The following is a 19,174-nucleotide window of genomic DNA, read 5'->3' as shown; positions in this document are numbered from 1 at the left end:
TCGGTGGACTAATGGTTAGCGTGCTCGCCACTGGACCCAAGGTTCGTGGGTGATAAAAATTCATAGCACAACTTCCTTCGGAGGGGAAGTAAAGCCGGCGGTTCCATGTCATAGATTTATGGCATGTAAAAGAACCTTACGGGCATGATACGAGATGTTTCATAAGCAAAAATTTGGCTGCCATTTTTCATCCAAATCTCTCCTGATTCACTACTAGATGGCTCTAGCAGACAAATCAGGATTGAGTATAAATTGTGCAGAAGCATTCACTAACTACTCAAATGCACCGTACAAAGCTAATAAGGGCTAGTTGCCTTGAGCAACTATCCCAGAATGGGTCAATAGGTGCAATCATTGTAGTGGTTGATGATTGATGTAATTGCATGGAATATATGTTAAATACCTATCTGCTTTTGATTTTAAGGTAAAAAATGGTAAGGCTGTAGCATGGCTAATAACAGGACTACTGCTAACATTTGACACATGACTCCCATCTACTATTTCAGCAGTGAGATGTGTTAGCCTCCTCTTGCCTAAGTAGTTAAGCTGTAGGCCATGTACCATGTAGTCTTCTCTCACAAAAGCAGCTGTGTCAGTGACACCAATGTGAGACCTGTCACTCTCCATCTGGACTGATCAACCTGAAGATTCATGCTTCTAACCCATCCATTCTTCCACAGCGTATCATGCCTCTCAAATAGGTTGACAAATCCCACATTTGTGTTGCTGCCCTCTCTGCAATAAAGCTGATATTCTTCTATCCAGGGTTTTACCTGGCTCTCCCAATATGATCTTGTTTGTAAGGTCTTTACAGAGCTTCCCTGGTTTCTCAAGAACCTTTGCAAGAGGAGCATTTAGCTTACAAATACTAATGAAGTAAAATTCAGTGCCCAAGATTTCTTGGAGGCTGGGTCCAGTTCCCGACCCGTGACTAATTCCAAGGCCCTGTGAATGTCGTTATTCTGTGATAATACACAAAGGAAGGTACATTTTGATTTTATATGATTTTGATTTTCTGAACTAGTTCTGGGCACCAAGTGTTTATCTGATACCGTATATTTGTTGTGTATTATATTTGCGTTTGTTATTTATGTAACAGAATTATCATTAGTGCTGTTTAATAATTTGTACATAACCTCAAAATTCTACATCTTTGCGAATTTTGTAATTGTTCACAACTAGAAGCTTTCAGGGTGTCTGACTTGGTAGAATTGTCTTGGGCAAGAAACAGTGTCATTTCTGGACAGGAACTCAATTTTTAACAGATTCTTTCTGCCTGGATCATCAGGGGTATGATGGATTGTTGTTGACTTTTATGATAATAGAATAGAATATATTAGATTTGATTGTTTCTGCATAGGCCCAAGCCAAGGATGTTGTAGTACAAAATCAATACTTGTTGGTAATATGACTATAAGTGCATAGTTGTGACAGTTATTTATAGTTTACTACAGTGTTGCAATAGAACTTATGCAAAAAGGCATCAAAATTGTTACTTATATTTATAGTAGCTGAAAATTTTTGGTTAATGTAAATTCTTCTGTAGAGTAGGAGGAGTGAGACAGGAGATGATACTTTTTAGTGTTGGCTTAATCTTTCTTTATATTATGATTCAGACTTTTGATAGTGGTTGGAAAAATATTAAGTAGCCTAATTCCATTATAATAAACTCCTTTTTGATATTTACTAGATTAGTGTTTTATATATGAAGGTTATATCTATATCTTGTACTTGTGTTGTGGATGTCTGAGTTTGTTTGAAATTTTCCTATGTTGTTTACTATAAATGCTAATAATGAGAGCAAGAATTCATTGGCTAGTGGAGAATATTAAACTTTTTAAACAATTTCTTTAATGAGGCTCTCCTTTTTTTTGCCTGCCACTATTCTAATGATGTTCTTTTAGGTGCGAAATACTTCTTGCTGTCTGTTGAATTTCCCCAGAAAATTATTGCATAAGATATGATGAAATGGAAATGAGCAAAGTTGACTAATTTTAAAGCTTTCATTTTCATGAGTGATGTAACTGACAGTCCTCATAACAAAGCGTACTGAGCTTAGTATAAGGATAATATATTGAATATGTTTTCTCCGATTTAAGTTATTGTCAGTGTGTAGGCCAAGAGTTGCAGCTGTTCCCACTTCTTAAATTGTTTTATAATCATACCCTATATTTAGATGAATACAAGTTTTGTTGTTAGTGCAGAATTTAATTAATTTTGTTTTGTTAAAATGTGTTTTTACTTTATTGTCTTTGATCCATATGTACAAACTAACAAAGAAATCATTCATTCAGATTTGGAAACATTTGGTTTTTGGATGTGGAATAATAATAAATTATATTTAATTGCTTGTAGATATCCACCGGTGGACATCTACCAGACTACACAGCGCAACAACCCAGAAGACAGCAATCTTCAGACCCACTGCCGTGAAAACCTCAAATCCTACATAATTGCTGGTTGATTAACATTTGCGTTTAATTGTATATGCAGGATTTATTACTTAAACAGTGCTATGTTATGTGTGTGAAGAATGCAGAATTTCTGCGCAATAAGCATCTGTGCAGCATTCACTTTTTAGAAAGTGATTTTACAAAATCTGAAAGTATACACCAGAACGAAGGCAATGAGACACACACCATTGCAGAAGGCCTCAACACACTTGTGTTTGCAGGTAAGGAACACTGTACTGCACCCAGTCAATTACAATCCTTTGTTATTATAGTAATAGTTAATGAGAGTAAAATAGGAGCATTTTCCTGAGCTACTGTCCCCAGAATCTAGTTATGATCAGCAAAATTACATTTTAGTTTACTGTTTATTAATCATGTAGAGGAACTACATTTGATGTAGGATGTGTCACAGAAATATATATTTGTGTTCTTAGAATAACAGAATTCAGAAAGCAAAGTACTGTATCTAGAATGTGATCTGTGGTGAAAGTGTTTCCAAGGAGTCAGTTAAGATCACTCACATGACATAATATTATGCTGTCATAATGGCTTCTGAAAGTGAGTGAAGACCAGTTATTGAATTACTGGATGAATGTCTGTGACAACCATTGTTGTGAGCATCATTAGACGAAGAAGGTGACATTGTCGACAAGCACTTGGTGGCCAGGAGCAGAAAAAAGCCATGATCTTCCAGCTACATGCACATATCTAACGAGCAGAGAATTGCGTTACGGTTGAGGATTATATGAGGAACTAACCATGTTGTTTGTTTGATGCATACTTATAATTTACTCTAGAAAGTTTCAGGTTACCTGCTTCAGCATACAGAATGAATAAGTTAACAGATTCTATGCATATTTGTGTCCTAATTTATAATTTGTGTCTCTTAATTTCTTTGAAATTTCTTCACATTGAATGCTCATAATGAGACTGCATATTTGCTAGTAAGGAGGAGTATATTAATTCTCCACAATTTTTACTCCTTTAACCACATGCAATTTTCAAAATGATTTTTATTGGGTATTAAATATTTTCCTGCCTGTTGCATGTCTGTTAATTTCTCTGTATGTCATGATAGAGTGTATATAAACAAATTAATGTTATTTATATATTTTTGTGAATGATGTTGCTCCTCCTAACAAAGCATGCTGAATTTGTTTATATATTTATGTATAATATATTCATCATGTGCTATCCATTTCAAGCCATTATAAATTTCTAGGCCAGGAAATTTAGTTATCCTCACTATATCAGTTGTTTCATCATCATAAACTATATTTAGCTATACACACTTTTTGCTGTTCTTAGCATTTTATCATATTTATCTTATGGCTATATTACAACACATGAAATATAAGAATACGATGGACATTACAAATATAATATACTAGAATACAATACTATAATTTTAGGTCAAGATTGGCAATCCATTCAAGTACTGGTGGAGAGGCTAGGAGGAAATCTGATTGTTCCCCTGGATATGTTGTCAGGTGGCATTCCTGTACAATATGTTTGATGGTCTGATGACTCGCACCACGGTCACAGTTGGCTGTTTGAATGTTTCCCCATTTTTTTTGTTAAGGACGTCTGTGCATACTCCATGGCCGGTGCAGCTCCTGTTGAGGGTTTTCCATATTTGGCGAGGAAGGTCTTGTCCCGTTGGTAATTTCAGAGGGTTTATTTTGCTGTTTACATCAGGAGGAGTTAGTTTGGCCCAGTTTGTTGCCCAGGCAATCTTGCTTTTAAAATTGCCAGCTTGGAGGCGTTCTGCAGTAACTAGTGGGGGTCGCCTGGATCTCATTCTTTCAAGATTAAGATAAGGGATGTCATCATGAACTGGGAGGTTAGGATTTGGTTGCAGTTTCTTAAATTCACGTAACAAGGCTCCTTGTCTACGTATTGCTGGTGGTAGAATTCTGCTCAGTATAGGTAGCCAGTGGGTGGGAGTTGTTCTGAGACAGCCTGTTATAGTCCTCATTGTATTGTATTGTATTGTATTAGCAAATTTTGTGAAGTAAAAATATTGGCCTTTTTTTTCATGCCATGTAGTAGTAGACTCTCCCAACTTCCCCTGTGATATTTGAGTCTAAGCATTCTTGTTTGCTAGACCACTGCAAGATCTGTGCAGGTGCAAACATGGCATATTCATTAGCAGTATGTGTGTTTATTCTTCAGATTTACTGAACATCAAAATCGTTTGAAGAATGTCCTGACAATGAAGTACAAAATAAATCAAAAATGCTTTGACTGGAAACAAAATTTCAGGACTCTGAATTGTGTCTTTGAGAAGGTGAAGGACATATGCTATAAAACTGTTACAGTTGAGGCTGAATTTTAAATAGAACATCCTGTAGCAAGCAAGGCTTTATTTACAGTTGTTCAACAAAAATACAGTGAGAACGGTTTACAGATGATTCTTTGTAAATTGGTCACTTGGATATTCTAGGAATAAATTTACGTACATGATCAGCTTTTCGATGACAAACCAGGAGGGAAAAGGAGGAGAGGGAGACCTAGACTTGGATCATTGGATGAAATATTTTATGTATAATGTCATGGCCGTGGCCATGATGAGAAAAGTATATCTGCTCCCTGGCTACTTAAAGGTTGTCCATACTTGATATAATGTGTAATGGTTTTATACCGCAAGTGTAAGGGTGAGACATTTTAAGAGCTTAACAAACTCTCTGGTTTAAAACTGGAAAGGATGATGATAACGAGTCTATATAATTTGTTTGTGATTTGTATTAATTGACAGCAACACAAAGTTATTCTTCAGCTATTTAACAACTGAACGAATGTGAAAGTAAATTTGCTTTTTCATAAAGCTGGGCTGAAAGGTATATGCCTTTAATTTGCTTCACTGAATATGCATTGACTATTTGCTTTACCACCTCAGCTCTACATCAAGTGTTCATTATATTTTTATTAAAATTTGGAGATATGTCATAGTCACAATGGAAGAAATATGTATAAAAACTCTAACATAATACAGTGATTTCTGTGAGAAAAGACATCTTACAACTGTGATTAATCTGGAAACCTGCATATTCATTGCATATGAGTTTTTTCCCAGAATTCTTCTTGATAAGCTAACAGTATGCTCAACTAGGCAAGAAATGTCTTGCCCTTTGTGAAACCAAGTTTATTAATGGAGCATAATAATCCAGAGATTGGTTTTGCTTCTGTATCAGCAGTCATACATTTCCTCAGGTGTGGCTACTTTTTTAATTCTCAATAATCATAGAGATTTTGTGCATAGAAGATGTTATATGTGACAGAATCTTTTATTTCCACCCCCAACCCCTCATTCCAAATACTGCTAATAGCACTTTCGCTATGCTAAGTATTACTTAGGGGTCTGCAGTGGCCGCGTGGTCTGAGGCATGGGCCTTGTGCCACTGGGACCGTGGGTTCGAATCCCACTCAAGCCAGGGATGTTTGTCCGCGTTTTTCTGTGTTGTGCTGTCCTGTGTACAGGTAGAGGCCTTGCGACGGGCTGATCCCTCATCCAAGGTGTCCTACCGAATATCTGTAGATCAAGCCAACGAAAAAGTTGGACCCGCAGTGCTCAGGCACTTGAAGAACAGGTCATTCCCAGTATCCCAGTAAGTATTACTTAATGGACTGCTGGGTAGTGTTAAATATGGGCAAATTCTGTTGTTTACTTGTACACTTAAAGTGTTGTAGTTAATGCATGCTGCGTTTGCAGCAGACAAAGCAATGTTGCATTGAAGCTATTATTGCAGCAAAGATCTTAAAGCTCTTCATCCCAATACAGCATGTACTAAGCTGGCTCATGGAGATGCCAATGCAAGTGGGGAGATTGTGACAGGAAGTTTTCCTTCTGTTATGAGCTGTCCTTCCTCAGATATTACTTACCAGACATTTTATTAGGCTATGATCAGCCAGTTAAAGTTTTTGTTACATGTAGTTTCAGAATGAGATTTTTCTTTTTATTATTAGATGGAACAGAAACATAATTTATTGTCCACAGTTAAAGCACTCAGAAATTCTCACACCAGGGCAAGGCTCCTAGATCGAATATCATTTTTATAAGTAGAGATCTGCTTGCTCAGCCTAGCTTTATGGGATTACTACTATATTATTACTCTGAAGACAGTAACAGATTGTTTTTGTGTTCGAAATGTCTTTTATTTTCTACTTTTGTTCTACAGAATCACGCTCTTCCTGTTCTACTTTATCCTGAGCCATACCACATCAAAGGTTGTCAATAGGCCGATGAGCTATAGTAGTAGACGCTGGGCCACCAAAGAAGGTGCAACAGGAAAAACAGCTTGATTGAGCTTCATATGGCAAAGGGAAAGCACATGAAAAAGTGGCAGAACCAGATCTTGGTCGAGAAGAAGTTAAAGAAAGGCATCAGCTATCTTCTCTGAGGAAATAATTGCAGGTCTAAGTGATACTAATTGGAAAATTTGTTTGTCTGCTGTGCAGTAGTTAACATAAGTGTTTCTTATGTTCACATGGAAGATGCGAGGGTGGGATGACAGACGAAGACCATAAGTTAGTAGAAAATCTGAAGGAAGAGCCCACATGCGATATATAGGCAAGGGTGGGAGAATAATATTAAAATTAATGTTACATAAAGTGTGAGAGTTTGAGCTTTATTCATCTGGCTGAGGACAGCATCAATGCTGGGCTCAAACTAGCTCCATGGAGCAGTGTTATTCTTGAGAAGGAAATTCTACACTCAGCTAATCAAAAATTCCCAGTATTTAAGTAATTGAAAGGTTCATTATCATGTTCACAAGAGAATGCAACTGATCCCTGTCCGAGTCAGATGAATTGAGTTTACACCCTCGAACCCTATTTCCCCAAGATTGATTTTAATATTATCCTGCCATCCAAGCCTAGGCTTTCAAAGATGTAGCCTCCTTTCAGGCTTTTCAACCAAAATTTTTTTATGCATATGTCTAACCACAATATTGCAACTTGTTGATTTGTTATGGTGGGAGTTGTTAGCCTCACGCCCAAACCCCAGTTTACAGGACCACTTCTTTACAGGTGTTTGCAGCTACTTATGCAGTAGATTCAGAGCTATCATCCCTTTGTGGTGGCCTTCTCATCCCCTCCATCTACAACCTGAGAATGTGCCATGCTTTGTTGACAAGGGATAATTTTACAAATGTAAAACAAAATATTCATATTTATAAATGCCTAAAACTTGAGTAGTTGGTGACAGAGAAGTGACAGACTGCACTGGAATAATATTCTCTCTTTTACAAAATAAGAAAATGTAAGTTTGAAGAATATGCATAGTGTGGGGCTTAGCAATGAGTCTGATGACTCCCTAGACCTTTCATGGCTTCATTGAGGTTGGGCTATCTCACTTGAGGGTCGGGGTGTTAAAGCAGATAATGAAGTTTCTTTGATCAGGGATTCTCTCTGGAGGCACAAAAAATCAACGCCATCATGCTAATCACGATATTTGGCCTCTTGCAGTCTCAGATTTAACGGCATTTCATATCCATATCGAGTTCTTTATTATTTGATGAGAGTTGATTTGAAAATGGCTGTCTTCTGTGGTGTTGCGCCGCCTTGTCCTGTGCCACCTGATGATGGAGGCAGTAAGCACCCCTGAAGCGTTGGTCAATACCTGTCACACTATGAGGCGTAACACCCCAGAAGACAGCACTCGTCTGCATAGGGACCAGAAATCAAACAGATGTTTACTTACCTTAGGTTCTTCTTGTTCTTGTTATGCTGGACAGTCCTCCAGAAACAGTTTGTATTGAAAGAAAAATTACTTTTGAAACTAAATTGTTAAAAGAGGGCAATTTTTTATGAACATACATGGAAATATGTGCCATTAGATCCTACTGACACAGTTCGTAGTAACCTATATTTGGATGGAGGGATACTATTAAAACATAATAAAATACGGTCTGGATCAGAATTTGGACCGGTGGCTGTCTCTTGTGACACCGTAATAAGCCTTTGGGTTCTACAAAAGGCGGGGAATTTTATGATTAGCAGACCGTACAATTATCATCAACTTAAAAATGCCTCTGCTTTGTGTAGTAACTCAGTCAGCAACAGAATCCACGTCTGGCCCAAACAGATTGTGTGAGCGACAGAAGTGTTATTCTGAACGACTGTAACAGCTTAATGAAATACATCGAATGTGGCTAGCCCAGACAGGACATAACATTTCACAGTCTTAACCTATCCCTCAGATCGTGATGTAATGACATGCGTTGCCTGTTGGCCCGGCTCCTGTGTTTGTGTGAGTAAACTAACGACCTCGTGGGCATTGGTCTGTTAGCTCGTTTCATCTCTCGATCAAATTGGAGGGTTTTCATGAAGTATGGTACAGGATGTTGGGGGAACATTCGTTGGTGGCTAACTGGGGAAAACCCAGAACGTTTAAGTAGCAGGCTTTGACTTCCCTTCCACCGAAATCCAGAGCAACCCCATCAAAAGTCAAAGATATTTTAGGTCAACACAGACGACGAGTCCCAAAGACAACACGTTCATAATTATTCCACACTACAGTCGCTGACATCTTAGAACCGCAAAAACATATTTTGGCAGAAAATGGTTAAATTTCTGTACGTAATAACACTGGCATTTGTTCGTTATACGTTGGCGACGTAAATTTAAAAGAAAAATGTTTAAGGGTGAATATAAAGGTCTTAATAAGTTTCCTTTGTAATGAAGGGCCTACGTATTTTCTGTAGCTCTGTCTTATATGTCTAACGAAATTGGTTTTTAGCTTTAGATGATGTATAAGCTTGCTGATTTTCACTCTTAATTTTTCATAAAATGCAGGTACGTGGTTGCAGAAGTGAATACATAGAGAACAGCGCTATCCGTCTGTGTAGTCGAGGGACTTCCGAATGCAGGCGACTACATCTAAAAATCACAGGGATCTGTTACTGGAGGAAGAACGGCAGAGAATTTTTAAAATTATTTGTACTCTGAAAGTTGAAGGGGGCCAACAAGACGACTGAGAATAAGAACAACAATAAAACAAAGATCTCGACGACGATTATCCCGAATGAGGCACAAGAAACCTTTTTGAAGACGTTATCTAAATTCACTATGACATTGATGATAATAGGATATATTGGGCGTGATAGGACATCAGCAGAGTGGCAAAGAAGATGGAAAACGAATAAAATATTGAGTGAATCTAAGAATGAAATATTACTCCTGAGTTGTTTATGTTACTGGACATATTTTATTTTAAACAGGTTTAATTCTCTACAGAAACGAAAATAACGATTATAGATAAGGCATAAGGCCAAGCACTCTATTGTTAACATTAAAGATGTATTAACTAATTCTTTGTACAATTATCTGTAGAGTAGGAAATAATAAACAATGAACTCGATTGTTCTGTACTAACTGTGGGTAAAACCCTCTAAAACTGATGCTCGCGTACCCCTACCTCAAAGAAAACACAGAGCGTTTCCATAACAACAGTCAGTTGGTTAAAGCTGTTCACGTAAGTAATCTCTGTTTATCCTGAGAATCGTATAAAACCCATTAATACACTTTGAGGACGAAATGAGATTTGCTGATTTTTAAAGCTGGTAGTACATGCAGTTGCTACAGGGCTTTAAGAAATCAAAATTCTGTAAAGTAACCAGAGTGACCTTGACTCGTGTAACATATTAACTTTGGTTGAACTGACGAAGGCACAATTTTGCTACTCCACATCGAGATATCGAGGGATGTCCTAATGAATGGGCCGGTCGGGATTGAAATAGGCAGAGATTGAACCGACTCTCCCTTCCTGCCACAATATATAAACCGTCTGATTTCCAGCATTGTTATTTTAGCCCTGAAGATGGAGACAGTACGCTTCTTCGAAACTTTGGCATCTGCCGGCCAGTCCACACGGCGTCAGAGCCCAAAAGATCACCATCAACTTCGTCACTGCCGTCGGAAGCTGCAGCAAATAGTGACGTCAGTTGTTCTTGTTCATACGTGCTTCACGGTCTGTTAAGATCAACGGCATGGCGTCTCAGGTAGAGCAGACGTAATGGCAGTGACCAACGTTTCGGAGAAACATACTGTGTCCATCTTCAGGACCGAGGCATCCACCCACAAGTCCACACGACGTTACTATTGAGAAGACCAACATCGACAATTCACCAAATTGTTGATCTTTTCCTCTGCAGAAAATATACGTTGTTCATTAACACGGCTTTGCCAGAATAACTGTCGGGCCTGGGGAGGGGGTTACATGTAAGAGAGAGATGGTACAAAATTGGACCCTTATTAGGGCAACTTTCTCTTTTCAAGTCCTTTACCAGCATCTGGCGAGGATGTGGCTGCCTTGCTGTCACCCGTTGCTGTTTCATTCTCCACTGGTCCACTGAAGATTCTGCCTTCATTTCAACATGATTCTTGGGGCCCATGACTCTGACCGTAGCATTTCTTTTCTGTTGTATTTGTCTTCTGGCTCTAATCCTCGTCCTGATGATGGAGGCAACAAGTACCTCTGAAACTTTGGTGAAGTTCTACCAGACTACACTGTGTTGCAGCCCAGATAAAGTCATCAATGAATGCCCTGTTTGAGGAGGATTTTAATAAAGAAGAAAGTAACTTTTGTCCTGTAACAAAAATTATAAGTCTAAATCTTCTGCCCACGGTTGTTTTCTGGGAAGTGCGTCGTGATGATTTGTGGGTAAAAACGAACGTTTCGGAGGATTAAACTACCTCCGTCTTGAGGGTTGAAACTGGACACTGTGTTTTCCTCCTAAAAATTGGTAGATGCATGCAAGTCAACATGACGTCACGTCCCAGAAGACCGGTGGCGACATCTTCATTGCCGTGAGATGCACAGATCTCATGCAAGAACTTTCATTGCTACATGTTCATTTCGCATTTCTGTGGCATAAGTTAGGGCAAAGTTGCATACTATAAGAAAGTAAGTGTAAGGATTAAACATTGAAAATTAAGTTGAGCTCCTCAATGTGCAGTTTCCTTCCGCCTCGTTATTGTTTAATGCGACGAATGTCTCCAATTGCTTTTGTCTGTGGATGTCATCACTGAAACCAACGGCCGCTGCAGTGATGTCCTCAGAAGCACAAAATGACTTCTGCAAATTTTACTTCTGTTTCCTCCCACTGTACGAAACGTCTGAGGCACGTCAAGGCAGCTTCCCAAATGTTATGTGTGCAGGTATGACAACCAGTCCTGAGTTTAGTTCCCAACAGACAGACTAGAGATGAACATTTGACATTCGTTCCTGTTTATATGCTGAGAAGGTCGCCTGATGCAGGGTTTTGCATTTGACACTGCCTTCTTAATCATTTATTGTAACTTATATTCAGCTCAGTTAGTACAGTGATTAGCTACGGACTGCACGAACGGGGTTCGATCTGTGACAGGAGCAGAGTATTTTTCCAGCAGCCTCTGCGTCCAGACCGACTCTGGGGCCCACCCAGCCTCCTCTACAATGGGTACCGTGATCCATTTCCAGTGGTAAAGTGCAACCACAGCACGACGCTGACCACTCACCCCCATCTTGTGTTGAGGTTAAGAATGAGTTTGAGCAGTCAATTCTGCAGTAGCTCCGATACAGACGAACACTGAAATTGGAAACTTTGCAGTCTGTCCACGTTTTGGATTTACATGTGCGAATTCAGCTTGCTGTGTTCAAATTTAAATCGAACTGAAACAACCAGAGTGGACATTTGGCATAATTGAATCAATTAACGACGATTAAATCAATCTCGACGAATAGTTAATAGTTAGTGCCAAATAGTTCATGTTCATAATAAGCATCATTAAAAACGAATATGGTTGTCTTCTGGGGTGTTGTGCTATGAAAACCTCAAATCCCACATGACTAAAAATGTCATTTCTTCATTACGCAGCCTCTTTGTGATAAGATCATGCAGGATAATCTTAACGTCAGTGATTCTTCCAACTCGTATTCCCTGGGGAACAAAACCTTATGCTGCCGAGTTACGTAACATCGAATCCACGAGAACAATATCTCGTATTATTTGCCAACTGAAACCAGCCGGGCGGCACTCTGATTCCTGATGGCGTGAACGGTTAGAGGTATAAAGCATTCGTATTGAAATACGAAACTTTTGGCCGTCTTTTGCTCTGTAAAACCCTTTGTAATCTCGCACGTAACTCGTTTGTGCTTCCAGAAGCTGAGATGTGTTAAGGTCGTGGCCGATCACTGTGCAAATCGCACCTTCTATCTGGTGGCATCCCACAGTTGTCTCGCCCAAAAAACGCTTCAGAATAATAACTACTTAAATGGCTTACCGAACCCGAAAGTTCATCACCGAATTAACAAAAGCCCTCCACTGTCTTGGGCCAACAAAATCCAGTCAACATCAGCTTCTATCTTCCATCAATCCCGCCTGAGATTATCCTCCCATCTACGTCTAGGTCTCCTCAGAGGTCTCTTCTCCTCAGGCTTCCCAAATAGTGGACCCAACCAACCAGATGGCTTACGGAACCTGAAGGTTCATCACCGAATTAACCAAAGCCCTCCACTGGACCCTGTCTTGGGCCAACAAAATCCAGTCTCTTTCAACTCCTACCTCCCACAGATCCCGCCTGAGATTATCCTCCCATCTACGTCTAGGTCTCCTCAGAGATCTCTTCCCCTCAGGCTTCCCAACCAATACCCGGTGGACACCTCTTGTCCCATCCATGCGCGCTACATGCCCAGCCCATCTTATTCTTCTCGACTTAATCACCCTGACAATACTGGGGGAGGAGTACAGATTTTTAAGTTCATCATTATGGAGTTTTCTCCATACCCCATCTTCTTCTCTCCTAGGAATGTAAAAAATTATATGCTATTAAAATTTTTGGAATGTAGAACTTATGTTCCTTTATTTCCTACTTTAGCACCGCAAATTGGGAATGCGGACAAGTGTTTGTTCAAACTTTTGAGGTATTGCATTTGCATCGTCAAAATTATAACTGCAGGGCTTAACGTTAAGAAACCACTGTATGTAAATATTTGGACGTATTTAGCATAAACATTATCTCCCTTGAGGGCACGTTCTCACTAAGGGAAATGATCTAGATAGGTTGTCTTGATAGATGATCTAGCTTGGTTATTAGTTCCTTGTACTTCTTATCGTTTTACATTTATATTAGCATTTCCCTAGGTGGATTATTTGCTGTTATTTGTATTTCTTCATTTATTTTCTTTGTGTATAATATTGTTTATATTCTGGGTTTGCCTGTATTTGGCTGTTATTTTTAATACCGTATATGTATATGTTTAGTTAATTTGTTTGTGAAATATTTTTCATTATTATTGTATGTATTATCAGTGTTTGCCTGTTATTTTCTTCTTGCTGTTGGCAAACACTTATATAAATGAATTGAATTTATTCAGTGTTAAGTGATTTGCGTTCCTCACGCCTACATTTAAAATTATTTTCTTTTGAGATTTAAAACCTGTATTAGGACGGAAGGCAGCTAGGGCTGAACTCAAGTGCGTCGTCACGTGTTTTGTGATTGTTGAATGAAACGACCAGTCGGGGGGGGGGGGGGGGGGGGGAAGAGGTTATCTTCTAGGTTGGCGTCATTATGTGTTGTCAGTTTATTAAATTCGTGTTTGATGCAAAGTCAGTAATCGCACGTTTCGCTTCCCACGCAATGTTTATTCTACATATTTCGACAATTTGTTAAAGTTTAAAAATAAAGAACGAATTAATTCTCCATTGTGACAGGAATTAGAAGCAAAATGAGATGATTACGATTTCAATCTAACATTCCTTCCTTAAAAATAGAGATTATCCAACTTCAGAGGCAAATACTTTACCTTCGTCTGCGCCAGGCCTGTACATCATGCGGCCCCCGGAATCATTTTCCCTGGCCCAGGGACGATAGGCTCAACAGCGCCCGGTCCCCTGAAAAACCATCTTTAAAATGAATCTGGTTATTTTGAAATAATGGCAAATGAAATTGCACCTTTTCTTGCTTTTCTCGTTATTCTAAATGTATTTTGTTCTTGTAGTAAACGTGTTTAATATTAATTATTGACTACTTGCATTAAGGAAAATATGTATAGAAGTTACAACATAGAGAAATTCTCTTTGTATGTTTTATTTTTTTCAAACTAGAACAAACCGCTCCTTTCGTCTATCAAGGTCATTCGGCAAAAACGTGTAACTTCGGGGGGGTTGGTTGCGTTTTAAAATCTTGGGGAAGAAACTAAACTAACCCCCCCCCCCCCGAATGGGCGTTAAAACACTTGACCAACCTTTAATTTCATTACATTACATTTCATTCCGCTACCTTCCTTCCATTGTATTTATTGCTTAAATATAATTTAAATGCAGAGACGTGTTTACGTCAGATTCTCCGGAACCGTGGTTCCACTGTCAATTTTTTCCATATTTCTACACTGAACTGGATAACTAAGTAGATGGTCCTCCAGCTTGGGGGTTGGGCGTAAGGCTAACAACCTTTCACCATAAAAAACATTGTTACGAACAAATTAACTAAGCCTCGGACGAGGACAGACTCTTCGGAACGGCCATGGCAATTGAACTGGATAACTATAGAATATTTTGTGATGTGTATTGAAATCATCTATTTGTTAAATCACAACAATGAGAAGCATTAATGTATAAAATTTAATTGTTAGGTCAGAGTTTTTGTTTGTATTGTTGTAGTGTATATTGCCGTCGTTACTGTGGAAACAACTAGGCTGTGAGTCGCTTGTAGCAGATGTGCGACGTAGACTAGATACTTTTGTGCTGTTAAAAATCTTTCAGAATAACTCAAGTACATATTTTATACGAATTATTAAGAAATTTGTGACACTTCCCCCTACTCTCTCCATTTTATTTTTGATTCAATTGCTTTACGCCAGTGGACATCCAGTTTTTTCCCTCTTGAAGAAAGGATTAGGTAATGATTTACTATCTATTATTATTACTATTGCCTATTATATTTACATGTCGTCATTTACATTTATGAGCTTTCGTAAGAAAATCAGGCCTGTCTTCTTTCTAACACAATTTCAATTAATACTAGATTGATTTCTGTTTGTTCACGGCATTGTTTATAGTAAAATAACATTCCGGTAAGCAATTAACATTTTAAAATTTTAAAGAGATAAAACGTGTTTAGTGTCCCAGAATCTTAATACAAATATATGATAGATAAGAATTGGGGTTTATATTCGGATTAATAATTCTAACACTTTACACTTCTCAATACATCGACATTTTTAAAACGTTTTAGGAAGCTATAAAAAAATTATTTCGATTTTATAAGACTAATTATCGAGAAATCTCCCTCTTATTACCTTCCTACAAAATTGTATCCAATATTCGTCTCCATATGCCAATGAAATTATTGGGGATCATCAGAGTGGGTTCCGTCGTGGTAGATCTACAACTGATCAGATGTTCTACATTCGCCAGATGCTAGAGAAAAATTGGGAGTACAACGGAGCAGTCCATTAGCTATTTGTATATTGACTTTAAGAAAACGCATGACTCAGTTAAAAAAAAAAGATAGTAAAGCAAATTAAATCGCGTTTAAGTGATACTATCAGTGCAATTCCCGCAGGTAAACATTTGTCTGGCACATTTCCTACTATTCAGAATGTCTTGAAGCAGGGAGAAAATCTATCGCCGCTGGCTTTCAATTTGCCTTAGAATATGCCATCAGGAAAGTCCAAGGAAATTATGGCGATTTGGAATTGAATGGGACACATCAGCTTTTGGTCTGTGATGATGATATTAATCTGTTGAGCGATAATATGAATATTATAAAAGCTAACGCAGAGAAACTCTTCAGGCCTAGAAAGGATATTGGTCTAGATATAAATACAAAAAAGATAATATACATGATAATGTCTCGGCATCAGAATTCAGGACAGAACCAGAATAAAAGGATAGGTCGTTCGAAAATTTGACAAAATTCAAGTACTTTGGGAACGACACTAACAAGTCAGAATGACATTCATGACGAAATCAAGAGCAGATTAAATCCAGGGAATGCTTGCTATCATTCAGTCTAAGAACTTTCGTCCTCCAGTCTCATATAAAGAAATCTGAAGATTAAAATATACCGAAGTGTAACTATGTCACTTGTGCTGTATGGGTGCAAAACTTGGTCTCTCACTTTCAGGGAGAAACATGGACTGAGGGTCTTTGAGAACAGAGTGTTGAGGAATATACATTTACCCAAAAAGTGAGTGAGAAAACTGCATTATGATTAGCTTCACGGCCTGTACTCCTCACTTGATATTGTTAGGGTGATTAAATCAAGAGGATGAGGTGGGCTGGACATGCGGCACGCATGGGGGAGGGGAGGGATATTACAGGGTATTGGTTTGGAGGCCTGATGGGAGAAGACCGGTGGGTAGACCTTGGCGTAGGTGGGAGGACAAAGTTAAGATGGATCTTAGGGAAATAGGAAATTTTTGGAGCGAACTGGATGTAGCTGGCTCAGTCCGGTGACGGGCTTTTGTGAACACGGTGATGAGCCTTCGGGTTCCAGAACGAAAGTGAACTATACTTTGACAAGCCTAGAATGCAATCGAGTTTTCACAAAATATCGTGCACTTTACAGTGTATGTGTAACGTGATGTACGCCTAATCTGCGTATGCTGTAGAATAACGTACAGCTTTTACGACTGTTTCCAACTGTCAATCTCACGTGCATTTGATGAATTTAAATTACATATTGCGCTTGTAGTGTATAAAAATGCGTAACATAGGCAGGAAAGTCACAAATCATCAAACTCTTAAGCACTTTTAATTCTGCAGAGAGAGAGGAACTCACAATTTTTATGGTTATGAAATTGCGTAACCTTCTTTTTCCAAAACTTACCTGTTAAATGTCTGCTTCTGCATCAAAGGTCACAATTTCTATCGCATATATTTGTCACAATTTTTAGAAATCGGTTCACCAGAGAAGAAGCATCTAAGTCTTTATAGATTACATTGCTATTTTATGTTTAACGTCTACGTAGTTTACATATCAGAAGACTGAACCTTATCTGAGAAATGACAAACACGCGGCATTAATTAATATTGCCTTTATCAGTCACACTTACAGTTTTGTCATTTTGTGTTGAATCTTAACAAAAATTTCTGTAACTAAGAAACAAACTGACTCCATGCAACCGAAATCCTGCTTGAGAATCTAACAGTAGCCCAGGTGATCAAATGTCTCGCCTTTTATGAAACATGAAGTTTCATTTCCGTGTTTGCAAGTCCATGACTCTAAACCATACCCTCAAGCACGGGAAGTAAATCCACACCTTCATTTCCTACTTCACTAAGATCCATTTTAATATTACCCTACCAACTCATATGACTCTCAAGTGGCCTCTTCCTGTCAGGTTTTCCAATTATAGTGTTGTATTTCTTATAATTATTCATTGTCAGGACTTTTTCCATCGTCTTTTCTTTAAAAACCCCTAACGTTTTTACGCTGGTTCTGTGTTCTCTCTCAGGCGAGAGGTCCCTACTCTGTTAGGTCCCTCTGACAGTGACAGAGACTAGCTCTATCCAATTGACCAAACGGAGTAGGTACCTCTCACATGAAGGCGGAGACAGAACCAGACTCCGAAACGTCGTGGTTTTTTTTAAAAAACACGATTTAAAAAGTTGTGACAATAAATAACTTTAAGTGTAATCTACCGTCGTGAGAACCCTTTAGATTTGAATTGAATTTTTTCTCTCTCTGCTATGTGTACTACATGCCCCGCCATCTCATCATTCTTGATCTGATCAGCCTAAGATTTATTATTTAGTGAGGAGACCTGTAAAGCTCCATATTATGCATTTTTCACCATTCTCTTGGCAGTCACGCTCTCGCAGGACCAAATATTCTTCTTAGTGCCGTTACCCCTCTGTCACTCTCAGCTGATGTGCACACGTGTCAGTATGAAGAAAAACCTGGACTGTTTTTCAGGAGATGGAGTTAAACCAACATCGCAGCTGTTCTCAACATGGCGGCAGGTGCATGATCGCCGAAGTATTGGTCTCTCAGAATGAGTTGAGGGAAGAGAACCTTCTATGTGACGCCGTGTTGAGATTGGAAGATGGCGGCGTTTTTCCTGTCCACAGAGTGATTCTCTCGACGTGTAGCGCATATTTCAGGTTTGTTTATTTACTGACGTGGTTGATTAACATATGAAAAAAGGACAAAATAGGACTTTAAGTCATAATAGATGTCAATTAGTGTGCGAAATGCTGTATCCTCTTTGTTGCAGAAAACTGTATTTTTATGTGGGTATTTACGTTTTGTTATTTATTTATGGCCATGGCGGTGAATAAGAAGATGACTGTCTTCTGGACTTTGCCCCATAATAATTGAGTGGCATTTCAGACTTACTGCCTTCTTTCCTTGATAGACGACGCAGTAAGCACCCCTGAAACTCCCGATAATTTTTTTACGAGACTACACGACGCAACATACAAGAAGACAGATATATATGTCCGTGGCTCTTTGCACTGAGGTTTAAGTGTAGTTGAACCAAGGTGATCAAATAGATTTAGGAGGCTCTGATTTCATATTACTGATCGATCAGTACAATGTTCAGCCTGTAATATATATTACAATATTTGTGTTACTTTGCTGGTTGGTTTTAAGATTATTGTTTTATTTGTTATAACCTCAGATATCTCTTGAAGGATTGAAAGTCATATAAGAAACGAGATAACCATTCTACATTAATAACGTTCACTGCATTCTTGACAGGTTATTTTCTGGTACTGACATGGATGTTT

At 38.6% G+C, this 19,174-nt stretch overlaps 1 protein-coding gene and 1 long non-coding RNA gene across 8 annotated transcripts in view; both read left to right on the top strand.

The window, feature by feature from the left end:
* Positions 1–19,174, top strand: part of LOC110834174 (kelch-like protein 10) — a 45,563-nt gene that overhangs the window by 17,979 nt on the left and 8,410 nt on the right. For 4 of the 7 annotated variants that reach the window (XM_087357461.1, XM_087357464.1, XM_087357463.1 and 1 more), the window contains 4 exons: positions 2,356–2,674; positions 6,632–6,683; positions 11,530–11,612; positions 18,357–18,544. In XM_087357461.1, coding sequence (XP_087213587.1) covers positions 2,627–2,674; positions 6,632–6,683; positions 11,530–11,612; positions 18,357–18,544 — 371 coding nt within the window. In that variant the 5' untranslated portion in view covers positions 2,356–2,626. The other 3 variants (XM_087357465.1, XM_087357466.1, XM_022073050.2) reach the window with 3 other exon arrangements.
* LOC110834171 (uncharacterized) lies at positions 6,875–9,813 on the top strand. The gene is made up of 2 exons (XR_015537478.1): positions 6,875–7,713; positions 9,249–9,813. It is a non-coding gene; the product is annotated as an uncharacterized LOC110834171 (long non-coding RNA).

Source organism: Zootermopsis nevadensis, unplaced genomic scaffold, assembly GCF_977971745.1.
Source record: "Zootermopsis nevadensis isolate Lab colony 2312 unplaced genomic scaffold, Znev_1.0 Znev_ptg000028l, whole genome shotgun sequence".
NCBI lineage: Eukaryota > Metazoa > Arthropoda > Insecta > Blattodea > Termopsidae > Zootermopsis > Zootermopsis nevadensis.
Note: the sequence above shows the minus strand (reverse complement) of the source record. Positions and strands in the feature narration are given on the sequence as shown.